Source organism: Polyodon spathula, chromosome 7 (genome assembly GCF_017654505.1).
Source record: "Polyodon spathula isolate WHYD16114869_AA chromosome 7, ASM1765450v1, whole genome shotgun sequence".
Classification (NCBI taxonomy): Eukaryota; Metazoa; Chordata; class Actinopteri; order Acipenseriformes; family Polyodontidae; genus Polyodon; species Polyodon spathula.
The window spans coordinates 28,588,335-28,607,143 of NC_054540.1; the positions used below are offsets into that span (position 1 = coordinate 28,588,335).

Here is an 18,809-nt window from a genome sequence, read left to right on the forward strand (position 1 = left end):
AGATATCCTGTGGCATTCAAACTTTGCTCCACTTTTATCAAGGGGCCCAATGTGTGCCATGAAAACACACCCCACACCATCACACCACCACCACCAGCCTGCAATGTTGACATGCGGCATGATGGATGCATGTACTCATGTGGTTTTCTCCATACCCTATCCTCCTATCAGCTTGAAACAGTAGGAACCGGGATTCATCAGACCAGGCAATGTTTTTCCAATCTTCCAGTGTCCAGTGTTTTCGTTCCTTAGCCCACTGCAACCGCAGTTTCTTGTGTTTTGCTGAAAGAAGTGGAACTCTGTTAGGTCGTCGGCTGCCATACCCCATTCGTGTCAAGGTACGACGAGTTATGCATTCTTTTATGGGTCTTTCTGCACCAGTGTTGTACTGGACTGTCAGTTGACTAACTGTAGCTCGTCTGTTGCTCTGCACAATTCGTGTCATCCTCCTTTGGCCTCTTTCATCAATGAGCCATTTTTCGACCACTGGGTGGTGGGTAATTCACTGACACAGGAGACAGACGGGTGTACTTGAAAACATCACACAGGTGCCCAGTTTTATTTTCAAGAGTGTTTTCTTTCTTTAGCCCGCAGAGGGCACTGTTTATCCATGGTCTGCTAACCAACTATGGTAAACAGAACCACGGGAATACCAAGCAAACGGTAAACAGTTCAGGGTGCAGGCGCACTCGCAGGTGCTCCAAATAATGATTCAAAAATAGAAGGCAAAAGGAAAAGGGAAAATAAAACAGTAATAAAACTACAAAGAAAAGGTGCTGCACTCGGCAGCGTTATCCCGGTCGTCGCTACCCGCACGACCCGGATCACCGACCTACGCTTCCGGCTCACTAGCCTGCTCTACACAATATTCCAGGGTCTGCCCAAGGGTTCCCCGCTGTCACTGTCTCGCTGTTCAGTTGTTTCTTCCTCCCCGCTGGTTCTCAATCCCGACCAGCGCTTTCACACATTCAGCGCGTCTAAAAGGGCAGACCTGAGGAAACAGTAGAGCATTACCTTATTGGGCTAACAATCTCCCCAAGACCCGCCTCCCAGCCATTCAGAGAGAGGGAAAGTACACACACACCCTTTCCCACCTCCCTGTGTCACTGCCATGACCGACAGGCGGTTATTGGACGACTGCTGCCCTCTTCCTGCAGCACTGTGAACACGCCAGCAGAGTCAGCATAGATCTCCCCCTGCTACAGGGATCATAGCTTTCACCTGGATTCATGGAAATAGCAGGTGTTCCTAATGTTTTGCACACTTAGTGTGTATATATATATATATATATATATATATATATATATATATATATAGACACACACACACACACATATTTCTCTTCCCCACACATCTGCCATAACTTGAATCATTTCTTGAAACGTGAGTCGATTGCATTAATAATGCAATGGGAACAAAGCTGCAGTTTACACCCTGGCTTACAGAAACTCCAATGGAGGGACATTAATTAACTGATGCAATAAGGAAAGCTAGTTGTTGTAGAAAAGGTATAGATACAATTACACCTGAGACTACTTACTTTTGAGACGTTTACTGCATTGCATGGATTAATCATTTTCATGTTTTTTGGGGGAATCATCAGAAACATTAGCATACTCTTAATATGTGGGGTAAAAAAAGGCAAGCTATTTCTGAGACAACATAAATTGCAAGACTGAAAAATCCTCAATCATCCTATAATAAAGCATTTTTATTTTCTAAATAATAAAAAATGCAAGCCATCTTATTTTTAAAAACATTTATAAAAGAGATTTTAGTGAGGTAGGTGAGGGAAAGATGCATGTAACAAGCCATTCTCGAATAATAAAAAGAAAAAAACCTAATCAATAAGAACGCTATATCAGAAATTGTACGTACTATACATTTTATACTGTATTTTTTTTATTTCTTTTTAGTATGTGGATTTGAACTCGTCAAGAAATTTGCTGATCCTGGGATTTTCAACTTTTAGTGGCTTAGTTTTACCAACTTGGTTCCATTCCAACCCAGAGATGATCAACACAGGTACAGTACATACTGCATGTACAATATATACATACCTGTCAGCACTGAGTTTTGAAAGTAAGGGATCTCTTGTAAACTGAACTCTTAGTGGCCTGAATTGAAGTCAATACCTACACAAGACAAAGGCATACAACTATTCCACTTTATTACTTGGTAGAATGATAGACTCTGATACTTCTCCTTGCTTTTAAAACTATTAGTTAAAAAAACCTCCCAAGCACATGTTAATAAAATTGGTGAAGTATACACTGCATGACAAAACAGCTTTTTCCAGTTTTGCTGCCCGCATTTACATAAACTATCAAAATTGTGTAATGTGTAGCTTCTGTTTGTTAAATTCCACTGTTAAACTGTAATGATTTATGTTTAAATTGGCAGCGAAGTTAATACAGTGTTTCATTGACTTGGCATTAAATGTGGTAAATCGAGAAATGTTTCATGCTTCTAGTCTGATAAAAGACCAATTTGGAATCTAAAACATCGCCTATTGTGTGAGTTTAATAACTAGGCCCATTACACAGGGCCACAAAGTAGACGCCTAAAGGCAGCAGAAGTATTTCTTGCCCCATATTACTTTTTTCTGCTACACCTTAAAGAAGGTTATTGGTTTTGGTACAAATATACAGTGTCATATTTACTCTCAAAATATTCAGCATCTTTAAGTTGCGTTTCTGTAATTATTTACAGCCTGGCAACTAACACTTAGACTTTTGATTTAATTTGCACCAAGCCTTTAAAAAATATCTGTGTTCTGTTGTTTTTCTTGAATTTTGATGAAGTATCCCAGATGCCCCTAGATGCAGCAGGTGGTGGTGGGAGCTCATTTGCACACATCACTCCTTAAATAGTTTGTCATAATGTTATATTAAATTAATCAAAACACACCTATTTATTAATGTGTAGATTTCAAAACAAGAAAACCCGCCCTTCCCTCACCTTTACAAAGGAGTACCAATCAATGGCAATTGAATTCCACATTGAGTGTTTTTCCACTCATTTGGCACTGCCAATTTTAATGCCGTCCTGCCATGCCAGGGCCGTAATCTGACCTTGAAAATATATTGCAAAACTAGCAAATGCAACGGACTTGTCATGAAAATGTAACCTTTCCTTAACCCTAACACAAGCTACCAATGTGGAAACTGGGATATATAATTATTTATCTAGTTTAATCAGAGATTTTTTTAATTTTTTAAATCCCATTTAATTAATAACAACTTTCAATTTCAAGGCAATTACTCAGAAAATACAGGCATCGACACACCCCTATCTTCCAGCTTTACTTGTGCCCTTTATTTTGAATATAAATTAAGCTTTTGGTTCAAATTTTTAATGAACACATAATTCCAACATTCTCACAGTAAGAACACAGTAGCAATCTAGTATATTTTAATATAAATTTCCATAACTGTCAGTCAGGCTTTTAGAACTTCGCCACCTACCTGTCATTTGAATTTAGGATTAAAGGAGATGTTTAAACTAAGCCATGTATGATGTCATGCTGTAGTATCCTGGATTTAACAGGATGACTTATTTATAGGACTCTGATTGCAAGGCTAGGAAAAACAACTTAACAAAACCCCCAAAAAATAAACATTAAGTTAAAAGGGGGGAGGGAGCTGTAATCGCAGATCAAGCAATTGTACTTTGAAATAAATGAAGCCAATTACTGCTATTACACAATGACTGAAAAAGACTCAAACAATTTCAGTTTTGGAGATAAACAAGACTATTGATGCTTTTAGGGGAAATAGTCATCAAAAATCATCAAAAACACAGCATGCATGGGCTAGCAGAGTTGATTTTCATATCAAAATAACTACAATGATTTTAAAATGTTATATAAACATAACAAAATCAGACTTATTTTCACAATTATGATAAAAAAGCTTAATCTCAACTCAGCTACAGTAGCACAGTTGTAATGACCTGATCGTTCTCTGGTTGATTTCTGACAAACAGTTTCAGGCTGTATAATGTAAATCAAAGCTATTTGTTGTTTGATCTTTCATTAACTAAATGCTACTGTAAATAAGACTTTTTTCAGTAAAATCTTTCCCATAATCTAAAAGTACACACTTAACAGTTATTAAAGGGAGTTTGGTCAGGTACTGTAATATTCTCTAAATAGATCAAACATCTGTTACATCTGTCATCTTACTGTGTAAACACACAAGGTATGGCTAGAACAGTTTTTGAGGTCATGAGAAAATAGATGGTCGATTAAATCTGACAAATTTACGTTATTCTACCAGTGTATTTAAGGAAACTAAAAGAAATACACAGTCTCCTTTTGCACTGACTTTGAAGAGATTTAAGTTTATGGCTTGGATTTTCTGGATTTCCATTTTAAGTGCTTCTGCCTACTTCAGAATCAGTTATAGTAGAAGTGCAAAGACATTCGCAAAGAGGTGTTTGCTGACAAAAACATTTATGTGTGAGGTTATTAAGGGTGATGTGAATAATACCATTTGAAAACATGTTCAATGACACTGGTGATGAGCTTTCTTGGAGTTTGACCTTTCCTATTGGAATTCACAGACTGTTAAATCCAGTGTACAACTGTCAGTAAAAGTTAAATATATTTAATTCTGTTGAGCCCTACAGTGTCATGCTTCACAAGACCATATATGTGTAAAATAGGGGTGTGCCGATACATCGATACACATGATACATCACAATACTTTTCTTGACGATGCGATTATCGATACAGTGACCCATATCGTTTTATTTTTTTTTATTTCGAACGTTTTATATGCATATAAACTTGATATAAAACAATGTTTGTGCATTAATTTGTGTCAACACTGTTAAGATTATTTATTTGTATGTATCCTAACAGCCTCACATACCAAGTGTAGCTAAGGATGCTACGTCAAGCACACAGGAAGCTAAGAGCAGGCGGGTCATTAATGTTCTTAACCATCACATCAAGCTATGGAGAGTGACACCGAAATTCATCCTACTCCGGCCTGTTTAAAAGTGTGGATTCATTTTGGTTTTAGCTGCGTAAAGCACTCGCCTCAAGTTCTTGATAAGACTCGAGTTCTGTGTAAACTATGAAAGGCTCGAATCAAGTATTCAGGGAACACAACCAGTCTGTTTTCACTTAAAACAACACCATCAGATTGACGACACACCATCACCATCTGAGTTACACACACAGCCACGGCAAAGGAAGTGTGACCACTCATTATGCACAACCTACAATAGAAAACTAGTTGTTCAAAATTATCTGAAACATCAGTAAAAGCTAAAAATATTAACCAGTCCATAGTGCGTTTCATTCGCAAGGATTTGCATCCCTACTGTACTGTGGAAAACGAAGGGTTTCGAAAAATGATAAATACTTTGGAGCCAAGGTACTCTGCTATAATCAGATCTCGACAAGAACTTTATGACTTACAGTATTTGTATTCTTTTTAAAGAAATATATTTTAAAGCATAAACATGAAACAGCAAAGCAACCTGTGAAGCTTTTTTGAACATTGTTATTGTTAGCACTTGCACAAACAAATGGGACAATAGCTGTGTGATTATTTTTTTATATGTTTCATGCTTAATTTACTGTATCGTGATACGTATCGTATCGTGATACGTATCGTACCGTGAATACACTGCCGATACCCAGCCCTAGTGTAAAATGGCTGCCATGTAATACAAGGTACACAAGGTAACAAATTGTCAAGCTAACTGTTTCTGAATTTGTGAAAATTGGAAGTGGACAGTCATGTAGTGAGAATCAGCAGTAAAAACAACTTTCACTCATAGAATACAACCTCATTTCCAACAGTTGTTACCAAAGTTCTATCATACTTCAGTCACTTTCAGGTCTTTCACGTGGCTTGTATTGGCATATAAAATATCTGATGTTTCAGGGAAGGTGCTGTCTAATTATGCAGCAATATATATTTTTTCATAATTAAAGACTGCATCCAGAATTAAATATTGCCATACATTTATGTTATCATAGGGTTAAGCAATACAAGAGCTTGAAGAAATACAGTGGGTTGCGAAAGTATTGACCCCCCTTGGAATTTTTCCTATTTTGTTGCCTTACAACCTGGAATTAAAATGGATTTTTATTTGGATTTCATGTAATGGACATACACAAAATAGTCCAAATTGGTGAAGTGAAATGATAAAAATAACTTGTTTCAAAAAATTCTAAAAAATAAATAACGGAAAAGTGGTGCGTGCATATGTATTCAATCCCTTTGCTATTAAGCCTCTAAATAAGATCTGGTGCAACCAATTACCTTCAGAAGTCACATAATTAGTTAAATAAAGTCCACCTGTGTGCAATCTAAGTGTCACATGATCTGTCACATGATCTCAGTATATATACACCTGTTCTGAAAAGCCCCAGAGTCTGCAACACCACTAAGCAAGGGGCACCACCAAGCAAGCGGCACCATGAAGACCAAAGAGCTCTCCAAACAGGTCAGGGACAAAGTTGTGGAGAAGTACAGATCAGGGTTGGGTTATAAAAAAATATCCAATACTTTGAACATCCCACGGAGCACCATTAAAGCCATTATTAAAAAATGGAAAGAATATGGCACCACAACAAACCTGGCAAGAGAGGGCCGCCCACCAAAACTCACGGACCAGGCAAGGAGGGCATTAATCAGAGAGGCAACAAAGAGACCAAAGATAACCCTGAAGGAGCTGCAAAGCTCCACAGCGGAGATTGGAGTATCTGTCCATAGGACCACTTTAAGCCGTACACTCCACAGAGCTGGGCTTTACGGAAGAGTGGCCAGAAAAAAGCCATTGCTTAAAGAAAAAAATAAGCAAACACATTTGGTGTTCGCCAAAAGGCATGTGGGAGACTCCCCAAACATATGGAAGAAGGTACTCTGGTCAGATGAGACTAAAATTGAGCTTTTTGGCCATCAAGGAAAACGCTATGTCTGGCGCAAACCCAACACCTCTCATCACCCCGAGAACACCATGAAGCATGGTGGTGCAGCATCATGCTGTGGGCATGGGACTGGGAAACTGGTCAGAATTGAATGAATGATGGATGGCGCTGAATACAGGGAAATTCTTGAGGGAAACCTGTTTCAGTCTTCCAGAGATTTATGACTGGGACGGAGGTTCACCTTCCAGCAGGACAATGACCCTAAGAATACTGCTAAAGCAACAGTCGAGTGGTTTAAGGGGAAACATTTAAATGTCTTGGAATGGCCTAGTCAAAGCCCAGTCCTCAATCCAATTGCGAATCTGTGGTATGACTTAAAGATTGCTGTACACCAGCGGAACCCATCCAACTTGAAGGAGCTGGAGCAGTTTTGCCTTGAAGAATGGGCAAAAATCCCAGTGGCTAGATGTGCCAAGCTTATAGATACATACCCCAAGAGACTTGCAGCTGTAATTGCTGCAAAAGGTGGCTCTACAAAGTATTGACTTTGGGGGGGGGGGGGTGAATACTTATGCACGCTCAAGTTTTCTGTTTTTTTGTCTTATTTCTTGTTTGTATTACAATAAAAAATATTTTGCATCTTCAAAGTGGTAGGCATGTTGTGTAAATCAAATGATACAAACCCCCAAAAAATCAATTTTAATTCCAGGTTGTAAGGCAACAAAATAGGAAAAATGCCAAGGGGGTTCAATACTTTCGCAAGCCACTGTACTGTCAGTATACTGTCCTATAAAAAAAAAATAGATTGAACACATATTTGTCTATGTATTGTCTTCCCCAGGCATCAGAGAACTGGATCAAGTTCTTACTGTTCTTTTTACAACACATATGTTTGTTGGTGGATTCTTTGGATTTATTCTGGACAACACCATCCCAGGTGGGTTTAATAGGTAGGGTTAACCAAAATAGTATACTATATATATATATATATATATATATATATATATATATATATATATATATATATATATATATATATATATATGTGTGTGTGTGTGTTTGTGTGTGTGTGTGTGGTACTGTAGTGGTGTAGTAACAGTGCAGTTGGAGACACTTACTGGAAAGTGTTAACTAAAGCTACAGAAGTAAAAGTCGCTGCTACTTCCTGGTATGAAACCATTTTAGCACAGGAATGATTAAATACCAGGAAGAAACACTTAAAATATTATACATGTCTGTATATCCTGGGGGGGGGGGGCTTTAATGCTGTTTATGCTCTTAAGTTGTAAGACCATTATAAAACGACAGGTTGCGGATGCAACCCCAGTTCCCTGAAAGAGAAAATAACCATCAATGTATGGGACATTGCCGTCAGGCAGTAGGGATTGGCTGAGCTTTATAGCAAAGCTGTCGATAGGCCTCTGCGCAAGCTGTCGTGTAAGCCCGCCCCCCTGGGAGCTTACAATACGCAGCGCGCAGAGACTCTCTTCCTCTTTTGCTCTTCAGGCCGTGAAGGCTTCCGGAGCGACCTTGCGGGTTGATGGTTATTTTCTCTTTCAGGGAATCGGGGGTTGCATCCACAACCTATCGTTCCCTTTCAATTCGAACCATCAACGTTTGGGAACAGTGTACCCAAGCCGTCGCGAGAGAGGATTCTTGGCAGTAGGACAGACTTACGTCATAACGCAACTGCGTAGGTAATACATCTAGGCATATGCGGAGCTGCGCCTCAGCGTCTATGCTCGCAATGACACCGGTCCTAAGGTGGAATAGTAAACACCATACTGGCATCCTAAGGTGCCATAGAGTGTAGTACAGATAATAGTGGAGCAGAGGAATCAAGTACGTTTAACCGGTAAAACCTCATAAAAGTATGCAGTGTAACCCAATTGGCTGCAGCGCAAATGTCAGACACCGGCACTCTCTTAAAGACGGCCCAGGATGTCGCCATACCCTAGTGGAATATGCCTTCAACTGCCCTGATAATTTAATAGCATCTACTATCCAATGGGAAAGGCATTGTTTAGACAACGGCTGACCCAAGGTCTTAGAACCATGGCATATGAACAATTGTTCTGTTTGCCTCACAGTCGTTGTACGGTCAATATAACACCTCAATGCCCACACAGGACAGAGCATGTGTAACCGTTCTTCCTCTGGGGAAGAAAATAGAGGAGGATGGAACGCCATCAACTCGACTGGTTGGTTCATGTGGAACAGGGATATGACCTTTGGTAAAAAGGCTGGATTTGGGCACATAGAGACCTTAGAACCGTCTCCTGCGAAACAAATACATAAAGGATGCGCTGATAGTGCATGTAATTCGCTGACACGTTTACCTGACACCACTGACAGCAGAAACGCAGTTTTAATAGACACGAGCTTCATATCCACAGTGTGGAGAGGCTCAAATGGTGCCTTGGTAAGGGCTTCTAGCAGTACGTCAAGGCTCCATGACAGTAAACTGGTCGTCCTTGGAAGTCGCAAACGTCTTGCGCCTTTGAGGAACTGCGATGCCAGAAAATGGCAACCTGGTGATAACCTGTCAATGCCTATATGGCAAGCTGATATGGAGGCTAAATACACTTTAAGTGTAGAGGGAGATTTCCCTTCATCAAACAGTTTCTGTAGAAACTGTAATATCACTGCCACATGACAAGATATTGGGTCATGGCACCCGGCCAGACACTAATCTTGGAACAACTGCCACTTGTACGTGTACTGCGACCTAGTAGAGGGTGCTCTAGCGCTCTGAATGGTCGAAATCACCGCCATCGAAAACCATAAGGCTGACAGGCGCTCCTGTTCAGGGTTCAAGCCCATAGCTGCATGAACTTGGGCTTCGGGTGCCAAAGCTGTCTTCGGCCTGGGACAATAGGTCTGCTCGCAGGGGAAGCTCCCGCTGTTGACCATGCAGCAACTGCACCAAGCTCGGAAACCATATCCTCCAAGGCCACCGAGGAGGGACCAGGATCACTATCGCTTGCTCTACCCTGGCCTTCTCTAAGAGGGCGGGGAGCATCAGAATCGGTGGAAACGCATATAGGAGACCTGGCGGCCGTTTGTGAGCCAATGCATCGACTCGTAGGGGGCTGTAGGGGTCCCTCACTGAGAATCATAGGGGGCAGTGCGTGGTCTGTCGCGAGGCGAAGAGATCTACTGGTGCTATGCTGAACCACTCCCAAATGTGCTCTACCACCTGAGGGTGGAGACGCCATTCCCCTGCAAGAAGGCCTGCCCGGTAGGTGAACCGCATGCAGAGAGGTCAAACGCGGCTGTGCCCATAGCAACAGCTGTGTTACCATACGGTGAAGGCCGTAGGCTGCCCCGGCAGTTGATATATGCTACAACCATGGTGTTGTCCGACCGCACCAACACGTGCTTGTCTAGAGGCACTGGCAAGAAGTGCCAGAGGGCGAGGTCCACTGCTTTGAGTTCCAGAGCATTGATGTGGGTTGACCTCCAGGGTCCTGAGCCATTTCAGACTGCTCCCCAACCTTGGTTGGAAGCGTCAGTTGTAACCACCTCCCTCTGGAAGATGGGACCCAAGCGCACGCCCTGGCGGATGTTTGACGGAACTTTCCACCAGCGTAGTGCTTCCCAGCAGGTTTGGGATACTGTCAACCTGTGGTGTTTGTCTCTCCGCGGATGTGACGCGAAGGCATTGAACCAGGCCTGTAGGGGTCTCTGTTGTAATAAGCCCAAAGGAAGGGCTTGTGAGGCGGCAGCCATCAGCCCCAGCGTGCACTGACACAGCTCCATGCTGATTGTTTCTCTCAACCTGAACAGGGAGAGACACCGCTCCAGCGAGGCAACTCTATGTGTCGACAAGGTTGCTTCCACGGACACTGAGTCCAGATGCAGACCCACGAATTCGGTCTGTTGGCTTGCCACGAGGCAGCTGTTTTCTGAATTGACCTTCAGACCTAGCCACTGAAGATGGTCTGTAACCATCACTGTGTGCTGTGCCAGCTACTCCTTCGACTGCACGCAAACGAGCCAGTCGTCCAGGTAGTTCAGCAGTCGGACGCCTTGAGCCCGCAAGGGAGCTAAAATGGCATCGATACATTTCGAAAAGGTTCGAGGAGCTAGTGACAGACTGAATGGGGGGACACAAAACTCGTACACCCTGCTCTGGAATGCAAAACGCAGATACTTCCTGTGACCTGGGCAGATGGGAACATGAAAGTACGCATCTGTCAGGTCCACGGTGGTGAACCAGCTGCCGTGTCGGACTGACTGGATGATGTGCCTGTGCAAAAGCATCCTGAACGATAACCGCCCTAGGTATCTGTTCAGTACTCGCAGATGTAAAATAGGGCGGAACCCGCCGTCCTTTTTGGGCACTAGGAAGTATTTGGAACAGAACCCCTGGTTGATCAGAGCAGGGTCTACTTGTTGAATGGCATGCTTCCTGAGCAATGCCTGTATTTCCACATTCAGTGCTGAGGACTGAACCGAGTCCTTCACTGCAGTTATGACCACCCCCCTGAAGGGGGGAGGCTTTAACCGGAACTGAAGATACCCGGTGGATATACTTTTGCGCACCCAGATGTCGTTGGTGCATTGTTGCCAGAACTGGAGCTGTGGAACAGTGTAAGGGTGGGCTAACAGCTGCCTGGATGTCTCAGGGCTGCTTTGGCTGTGCTCGCTCACGAGGGGCCTGGCCAGAGCCACGAGGACGTGACCTTCCACCTCCTCTAGGGCGCCATTCTACGCGCCGCGGTTTGGGCAAACCCAGGCTGGCCGCACGCTGATGGACCTACGAGGGAGGTCCTACTACCCCGTGGTTGTGCCTGCTGCTGTGGCGGTATCTTACCCTATGGCTGTTCCTGAGGCCGCTTTGGCTGGAACTGTTTATTTGGCCACATCTTAGCCATTTGCTGCGACGTCTCCCGCACCTTGACAGAGCGTTGCAACATCTCCTCCACCGCCGGACCAAATGTCTGTCCAGGTGTAATCGGAACATCCAGCAAAGGGGCCTTGTCAGGCTCCTGCACTCTCGTCTGCAAGAGCCAGAGCTGTCTTCTGGCCACCACCATAGACGTGATGCTCCTGCCCTGAGCCCGCGCGTTGACCTGGGCTAGCTTCACCAGCAGCTGACTGACTGTGCCCAGCTCGCTTCTGAGGGCCGCAGAAGGGCACTCAGGTAGGTCTCGAAGGAGTGCCACCTGGTAAACCGTCAGTAGACTGGCTATGTTAGACAGTCTGACTGCATCCGTGGCTGCAGAGTACCCTTTTTTCAGTTGTATCTCTGTGGTCCTGCAATGCTTATTGTGGCACGCTGGGTCATTTGTAAGCCTAGATAGTGTTGGCGTCTTCACTAACGCGGTGAACGCAGCGTCCACCGGTGGAAAGGACGCTAAACCAGCCTCACTAGCCCCTTGCATAGTAAAGGCCGAAGCCTTGCGAGACGTCGCAGGAGCAGAGGCCGGAGCCCCCCAAGTAGACTGCACCTCCTTAACAAAGTCTGGGAATTGGATTGCTTGACCAAGCATGGCTGGCGAAACAAAAACAAACTAAATAACTAAAAATACACATTGGAAAAAGAAAGACTGTAGGAATCGGGGAATCCTTGGGGAGACCCCGAAATGTGTATAGGTGGAGGGAACACCGTAGTGTAGGACAGAGACCCGGGCCTTAGAGATAGCGACAGTCGGGATAACGCTGCCGAGTGCAGCAAATGTATTTTGTAGTTGTTACTGTTTTATTTGCCCTTTTTCTTTCACTTTTTATTCTTTGTGATATATTATTTCTAGAGCACCTGCGAGTGCACCTGCATTGGACTGTGTACCAGGACTGGTATAACCATGGTCTTGTTTACCGTTGCCGGTACTCAAGCAACGGACAACCGCACCCTCTGTGGGCTGAAATAAATCAGTGAGCCTGAGCGGTGTTACAACTAAAAGTTCTGTCTCTTTGTCAGTGAATTGCCCACCACGCTTCCACATGGTCAAGCAGAGAGTGGTTAGACAGGAAAGCAGAGAGCTTGCATTGTACTGCCTGCTCAATAGTTTGAGAGATGATGGGTAAGAAGGAGACAGGATGGTAGTTCTGGAGGAAGGTGGGGTTTTTTGAGGAGGGGGTGATAGAGGCTTGTTTGAAGGCAGAGGGAAAGAGGCCAGAGAGGAGAGAGGTGTTGAGAAGGGAGGAGATGAAGGGGAGTAGAGCAGGAGCAACAGTTTAAAAGAGGTGAGTGGGGAGGGGGTCCAGGGCACACGTGGAGAGACAGAGAGTGTTGGGGTTGGAGCAGGAGGGGTGGGGGGAGAGATGTTAAAGAGTTTGTGGATATCAGAGATTTTAGAGGAGAAGAAAATGCAAAGTCGTCAGAGGAGATAGAGGAGGGAGGAGAGGGGGAGGGTTGAGGAGGGTATAGAAGGTATAGAATAGTTTCTGGGGTTTGTTACTGGAGGTTTATAATAGATTGGAAATAGGAGCATTTAGCAGAGTATTGGAGAAGGAGGAGAGGAGGGAGCAGTAGAGGTCTAGGGCAGCAGAAAGTTTGGTTCAATTCAATTTCTGCAGAGCGCAGTTCAGTTCTTGCTGAGTGGAGCACAGAAGAGAGCCAGGGTCGGGGAGCAGAGGGGTAGGCAGGTCGGGAGGTGAGGGGACAGAGGGAGTTGAGGGAGAAGGTGAGGGAGGAGAAGAGGGTGGAGGTAGCACAGTCTACAGAGACTTGGGAGAAGGTATCGATAGGAATGAGGTGAGAGAGAGCAGTGGAGGCAAGGAAAGCGGAGGTTATGGCGGGAGGTGACAGTGGTGGTAGGTGGTCTAGGGACAGAGGGGAGAGATAGAGAAAAAGAGATGAAATAGTGATCAGAGACGGTGGAGGGGCAGCAGACCCTCGAGAAGGTGAGGTCCAGTTGACAGCCAGCTTTGTGGGTAGGAGGGGATGGAGAGAGAGAGAAGTTGAAGGAGTGAAGGAGATGAAGGAATCTAGCAGAGTGGATGGGATTGGAGAGATGAATATTGAAATCACCTAACAGGACAGTTGGATAGACAGAGATTGAAGGGAGGAGAGGAGATAGTCAAGTTCATTGAGAAAGTGAGCAAGAGGTCCAGGGGTATGGTACAGTACAATTAGCAGGAGTTGACAGGGAGAGGTTAGTTGGACAGCGTGAAATTCAAATATGTTAACAGAGAGAGAGGAGAGGTCAGAGGGGACAGAAAAGAGTAAGAAGGGAGAGAAAAGAAGACTAGTTCCATCTCCCCGTCCAGTGAAATGCGGAGTATGGGACAGGATGTGGAGAGAGGACAGGGCAGCAGGAGTTACAGTGTTATCAGGAGAGAGCCAGGTTTCAGTGAGAGCAAGGAAATCGAGAGAGAGGTGGGAGGCAAAGGCAGAGATGAAATCAGCTTTGTTAGCATAAGAGTGACAATTCCAGAGGGCACCAGAGAGAGTATGGGAGGTGGAGAGAATGAGGGGGGGAGGGGGCAGAGTGATGAGATTAGAGAGGTTAGGGGAGCGGCGATTGGGAGAGAACAGAGGATGGGAATAAGAGGACAGAACAGGGATGTGAGAGATAGTCGTGGCAGGACAGGTGAGACAGATAGGTACAGTAGTAGTAGTATTCGTAGTAGTCGTAGTAGTGAGAGCAGGAGTGGTGGGGGAGGGTCCAGACCTGTCTAGTAGTTGACGTCTTCCAGAGTGCTGCTAGGTTCGGATTTTCTCCAACAGCCTCTCCTCGCTGGACTCCCATAGCTAGACTCCTGACTCTTTGGTAGAGAGGCTGTTCGGTTGGCTGCCGCTTCATGTGGGCGCACAAATAGGCTAGCTGTCTATTATACTAAACTGTGCTAAAGACAATACTTAAGCAAGACACTAGTCTCAATGCACTTCAATGGGATCACACAACTACAAAACTTTGTGTGGAAACCAATCAAATTGCAAATCAACCTCTATTCAATTTAATCACACTCACCTGATACTAATCACAAACAGTAGATAACCTAATTAAAACACCACCTTTATAATGTTACTTAAATATAGCTAATGTTAAGAGTTGGAGTGAGGCCTGTAGTAGCCACTGGGAGAGATTTGGAAAAGGTCCTCGCACTGACTGCCACAGCTCAGACTGCCCTTTGATGTGTGGCCTTTCAACGGCTGGCGCTTAGAATGGCTGGCGTTCTAGACAGTTTATACTGTCCTGCAGGTCTAGAGCTGGTCCAGTTTACATGGTATATAAATTAACTTTAATCAACCACAGCACATGTATTTTTATGGGAGATTTCAGGTGTTGAGCATACTGTACCAGTATCTGCCTTAACAGAAGTTGACACCTCCTTCATGGTAGGTCATTTCAAGTCAGCAGTGTTTTTAGGTCATACATTAGATGTCGCTGGCTGCAAAGCATCTCAGGCATTCGGGGAAGTGGTAAGTAGATTAATGTCAGTAAATAAGGTGTAGAATGTGTAGGGACAATTTCACTTTCCATGTTAAAGCCAGGTTTATGAGACATGTTCAGAGTGCAGTGATGCAGGAAAGAGCTGTAGAAAAGCATTACTTGATTTTCTTTTTCTATTAAGTTTTTGAATTTTTTTTTTTTTGAATGCCAGACATGGGCCATAAAAGGTCCCTATTGCCACTCATCGTTGCACTTTAATTTAAGTTTATTGTGCTTTTACCGTACTTGCACAATGCATGTGCAAAGGACAACCAAGGCTTTTACAAAGCTTTACTATACTTATCTAGGTTTTGTGTTTTCACAATTCATAATTTCATAATTTTTCATAATTTCAATAATACTGTGGTATATCACAACACACTTTTTATAAGGGGTATGTTACCGGATCATAGGGGTGAGTCCGCTCCTCCAATCCTCGGATGCCATGCCGTCTCCCGTCCGAGTCATCGAACTTGGGTGACGTAGCTCAGACCCCTTCCTAAATGACCAACTTCCACCTACCCTAAGGAATAAATTGTCATGCCATTTGATAAAGGTTACTCCGTTCCTTTTACATAATGCCCTCACAGGTCGGGAGGGAGATCTAACACCAAGAATCATTCTATCTTTGTCACAGTCTTTCTCACTAACTTTCCACAAACTTTCCTTTACGATAAATTTAAAGAAATCAACAAACAATGCCTAGCAACATATAAAATATTGTCTAACAGGTAGTTTCCATGTGTGACATGGCTGCCGAATGTGCAGTGGAATCAAATTGGTGGTTAGCCACATGTTAAAACCTTTAATGTGTATTAAATGAGTCACCTATCTCTACATACTTCTCATTAGACATGCCTTTTTAAATGTCTTTCAGGAACAGAAAAAGAAAGAGGCATCAAAGCTTGGCGTGAGCAGGTACACAAGGAGTCAGTAGACAGCGCAGAAGATCAGTCCTGTTATGACCTGCCTTTTGTGAACAAATACCTTAGCAGGCTTCGGTGTGCATATTACATCCCTTTTCTCCCAATGTATAAGACAGCTGAGACAAGAGGAAGGAATGTGCAAACTGTTAGTACCAACAGATGACAAACTGCAGTCATTTCAAGATTCTCGTGACTCTTCAGGTTTTAATTATATCTTTGTACAGACGTATTCCAATCATTCTGACAACAAAATTGGAGGTAATTTTTACAGTTTGTCTGATTTTAAAGTACTGTACCTATCTATGTCTTAACTTGAACCCTTTTTCTTTTTTTCTAAGGTCATTGCAGACACTTAAAAGCTTTAAGCAAATGAGCCCAATGTTCTGTATGCAAATTTAGATATTTCAGGAATTTCTTTTAAGGCTTGCCACTTTTAACAGTGTGTCCTGGTATACTGATAAGGTTCACATAGAGTAAGTGCCAGTAATTTTAATCTCTACAGCATGATTCACTTCAAGTCAAAAGTGACTCATTTATCAAAAAATGGAAACCAGGTCTGATTTAATGCTGCACCATTTCTCAAATGGGATTGGAGTGGAAAGGGTTCTACTGAATTTCACATAGCTTTAACTTACACAATGTATCTGTATGTGTAGATTATGGTATGCATACAGTATTGACCAAAATATTTTATTTCATTAAAAGTAAATATGTAGCTTTTCTACTGTTCATCTACTAGTCAGTTGCAAATATGCATTATGGAAATTATATTTTAGACATGCTTTTGAACTAATGCATGACATGCACTAATCTGTAGTGAATTCACTTGATAGCCAGATCAGTGCTAAGCAATGTGTAGAAATAACATTCACCACTTGTAACCTGTCAGCTCCAAATCAAATCATCATATTTTACAACATTACAGCAGGGAATAAGTTATTCAGCAATGGATAATATTGCTGTTTTTGACACTGAGGAGGATGGAAGCGCATTACATGAATTTGGTTGTCAGAAATGGAAAACCAGTTTCTTTGAAGATTTAAAGATTGTCTCAGACCTCGAGTCTTATACTGTAAAGTATAGAAATGCTAATACTGTTCATGGCATTAAACTGTACATGCATGTGCTTTTACTCTCTGGCTTCTGTTTTCTGATTATATATATATATATATATATATATATATATATATATATATATATATATATATATATATATATATATATATATATATATATATATAATTTGTGGGATCATATTCACAAAATATTTACCACAGTGCTTACTTCATTAAATGATAATGAACCCTGCTTTTGCAATGTAACAGTTGGTCAGCCTCAGAACATTTGAAGACTGTAACGTATTACACCCACCATTGAGTAAAAAATAAAGAACATAAAAAGTTGGAAGGTAATTTTGTAAGTTACCTCTAGCAATTATTGTTAGTTGAAAACAACCAGAAATTAGTCCACAAAGAAGAAGTATGGATTTTATGGCAGTAATTAAAAAGAAATAAATAAATGTTAATGTCAGGTTGCTTAAAATGAAAACAAGTCAGGTGGGTGGAGGACAAGCATGACATCACTTTATAAGTAAAAATCTTCTTAGATGCACGGTCCTGGGTCCCTCACAAACATAAATGCATATACACCATACATACACATACAAACAGAAATAGCCAACACTATTACATGACAAACATATCGGTATCAGGGAATATATATATATAGTATGTATTTTAAGAAGTTACCTTTTTACATTACATATTATCCTATGTTACAGGGAGAACACTAACAATAAGTATGTACAGACTGCATGGTTATTATCAATCAATCAATTTTTATTTTATTAGCTCCTTTCATAGTGGACCACCATCACAAAGCTACTGATCTGAAAATGTATAAGGATATACAGAATACCCTACCCCATTCACATAGATGGAATATAATGTTTTACAGTGTGGTAAATACAGACTTTACAGTTAAACATGTTAATGTCAAATTTTGGATCCTTCCAGATCATGCTTTTACACCCAGTGCAGAAAGATATCAGCCATTTTCTTTTACAGTTTTTTTCTAATCATGTCATCTCTGACAGTCGCAATTTACATGATTAGCACGATAATTGGCTTGATTTTGCATCAATCTTTAGCCAACTTTCTTAGCTACATAGACATTTTGGTTATAAGCAAATATTGTTTTCTGCAATATTGGTCAGAAGTTTTGCATCACCCCATAGAATTAACAAATTTTGCTTCATAAAGTCAAATGAAACCTGTTGAATAATGTAACATTAACATATTGAATTACATACTGCTTTGTATTTTTCAATATACTTAATGAAGAGCTGACCAATTGAAAAATGGGACATTTCAAAATGAATCATGAAATACTGTACTACTATTATGGCTTCCAGTTGACTTTTGTTATAAAAGTTTGTAGTTTCTTTGATTACATGATGATAAATAAAAGATTATTATTATGTTCATATCATTTTTCTTTTTAAATTATGTCCCAATCCTAAAATTAGGGGTAGGTGGCCGTTGGGCCACAAGGGGGTGGATATGTAGAAAGCCTGCACATTATTAAAAAGGGGGCAGGGCAAAGCCC

At 42.2% G+C, this 18,809-nt stretch overlaps 1 protein-coding gene across 1 annotated transcript in view; it reads left to right on the forward strand.

Annotated features, from left to right (window-relative positions):
* The window catches only part of si:dkey-106n21.1 (solute carrier family 23 member 1), a 52,719-nt gene extending 35,354 nt beyond the window's left edge, over positions 1 to 17,365 (forward strand). The window contains exons 10-12 of the mRNA XM_041255216.1: positions 1,917 to 2,025; positions 7,734 to 7,829; positions 16,154 to 17,365. Of these exons, the coding sequence (XP_041111150.1) occupies positions 1,917 to 2,025; positions 7,734 to 7,829; positions 16,154 to 16,365 (417 nt within the window). The 3' untranslated portion in view covers positions 16,366 to 17,365. The remainder of the gene's footprint in view (positions 1 to 1,916; positions 2,026 to 7,733; positions 7,830 to 16,153) is intronic.
* Positions 17,366 to 18,809: the final 1,444 nt, after the last annotated feature.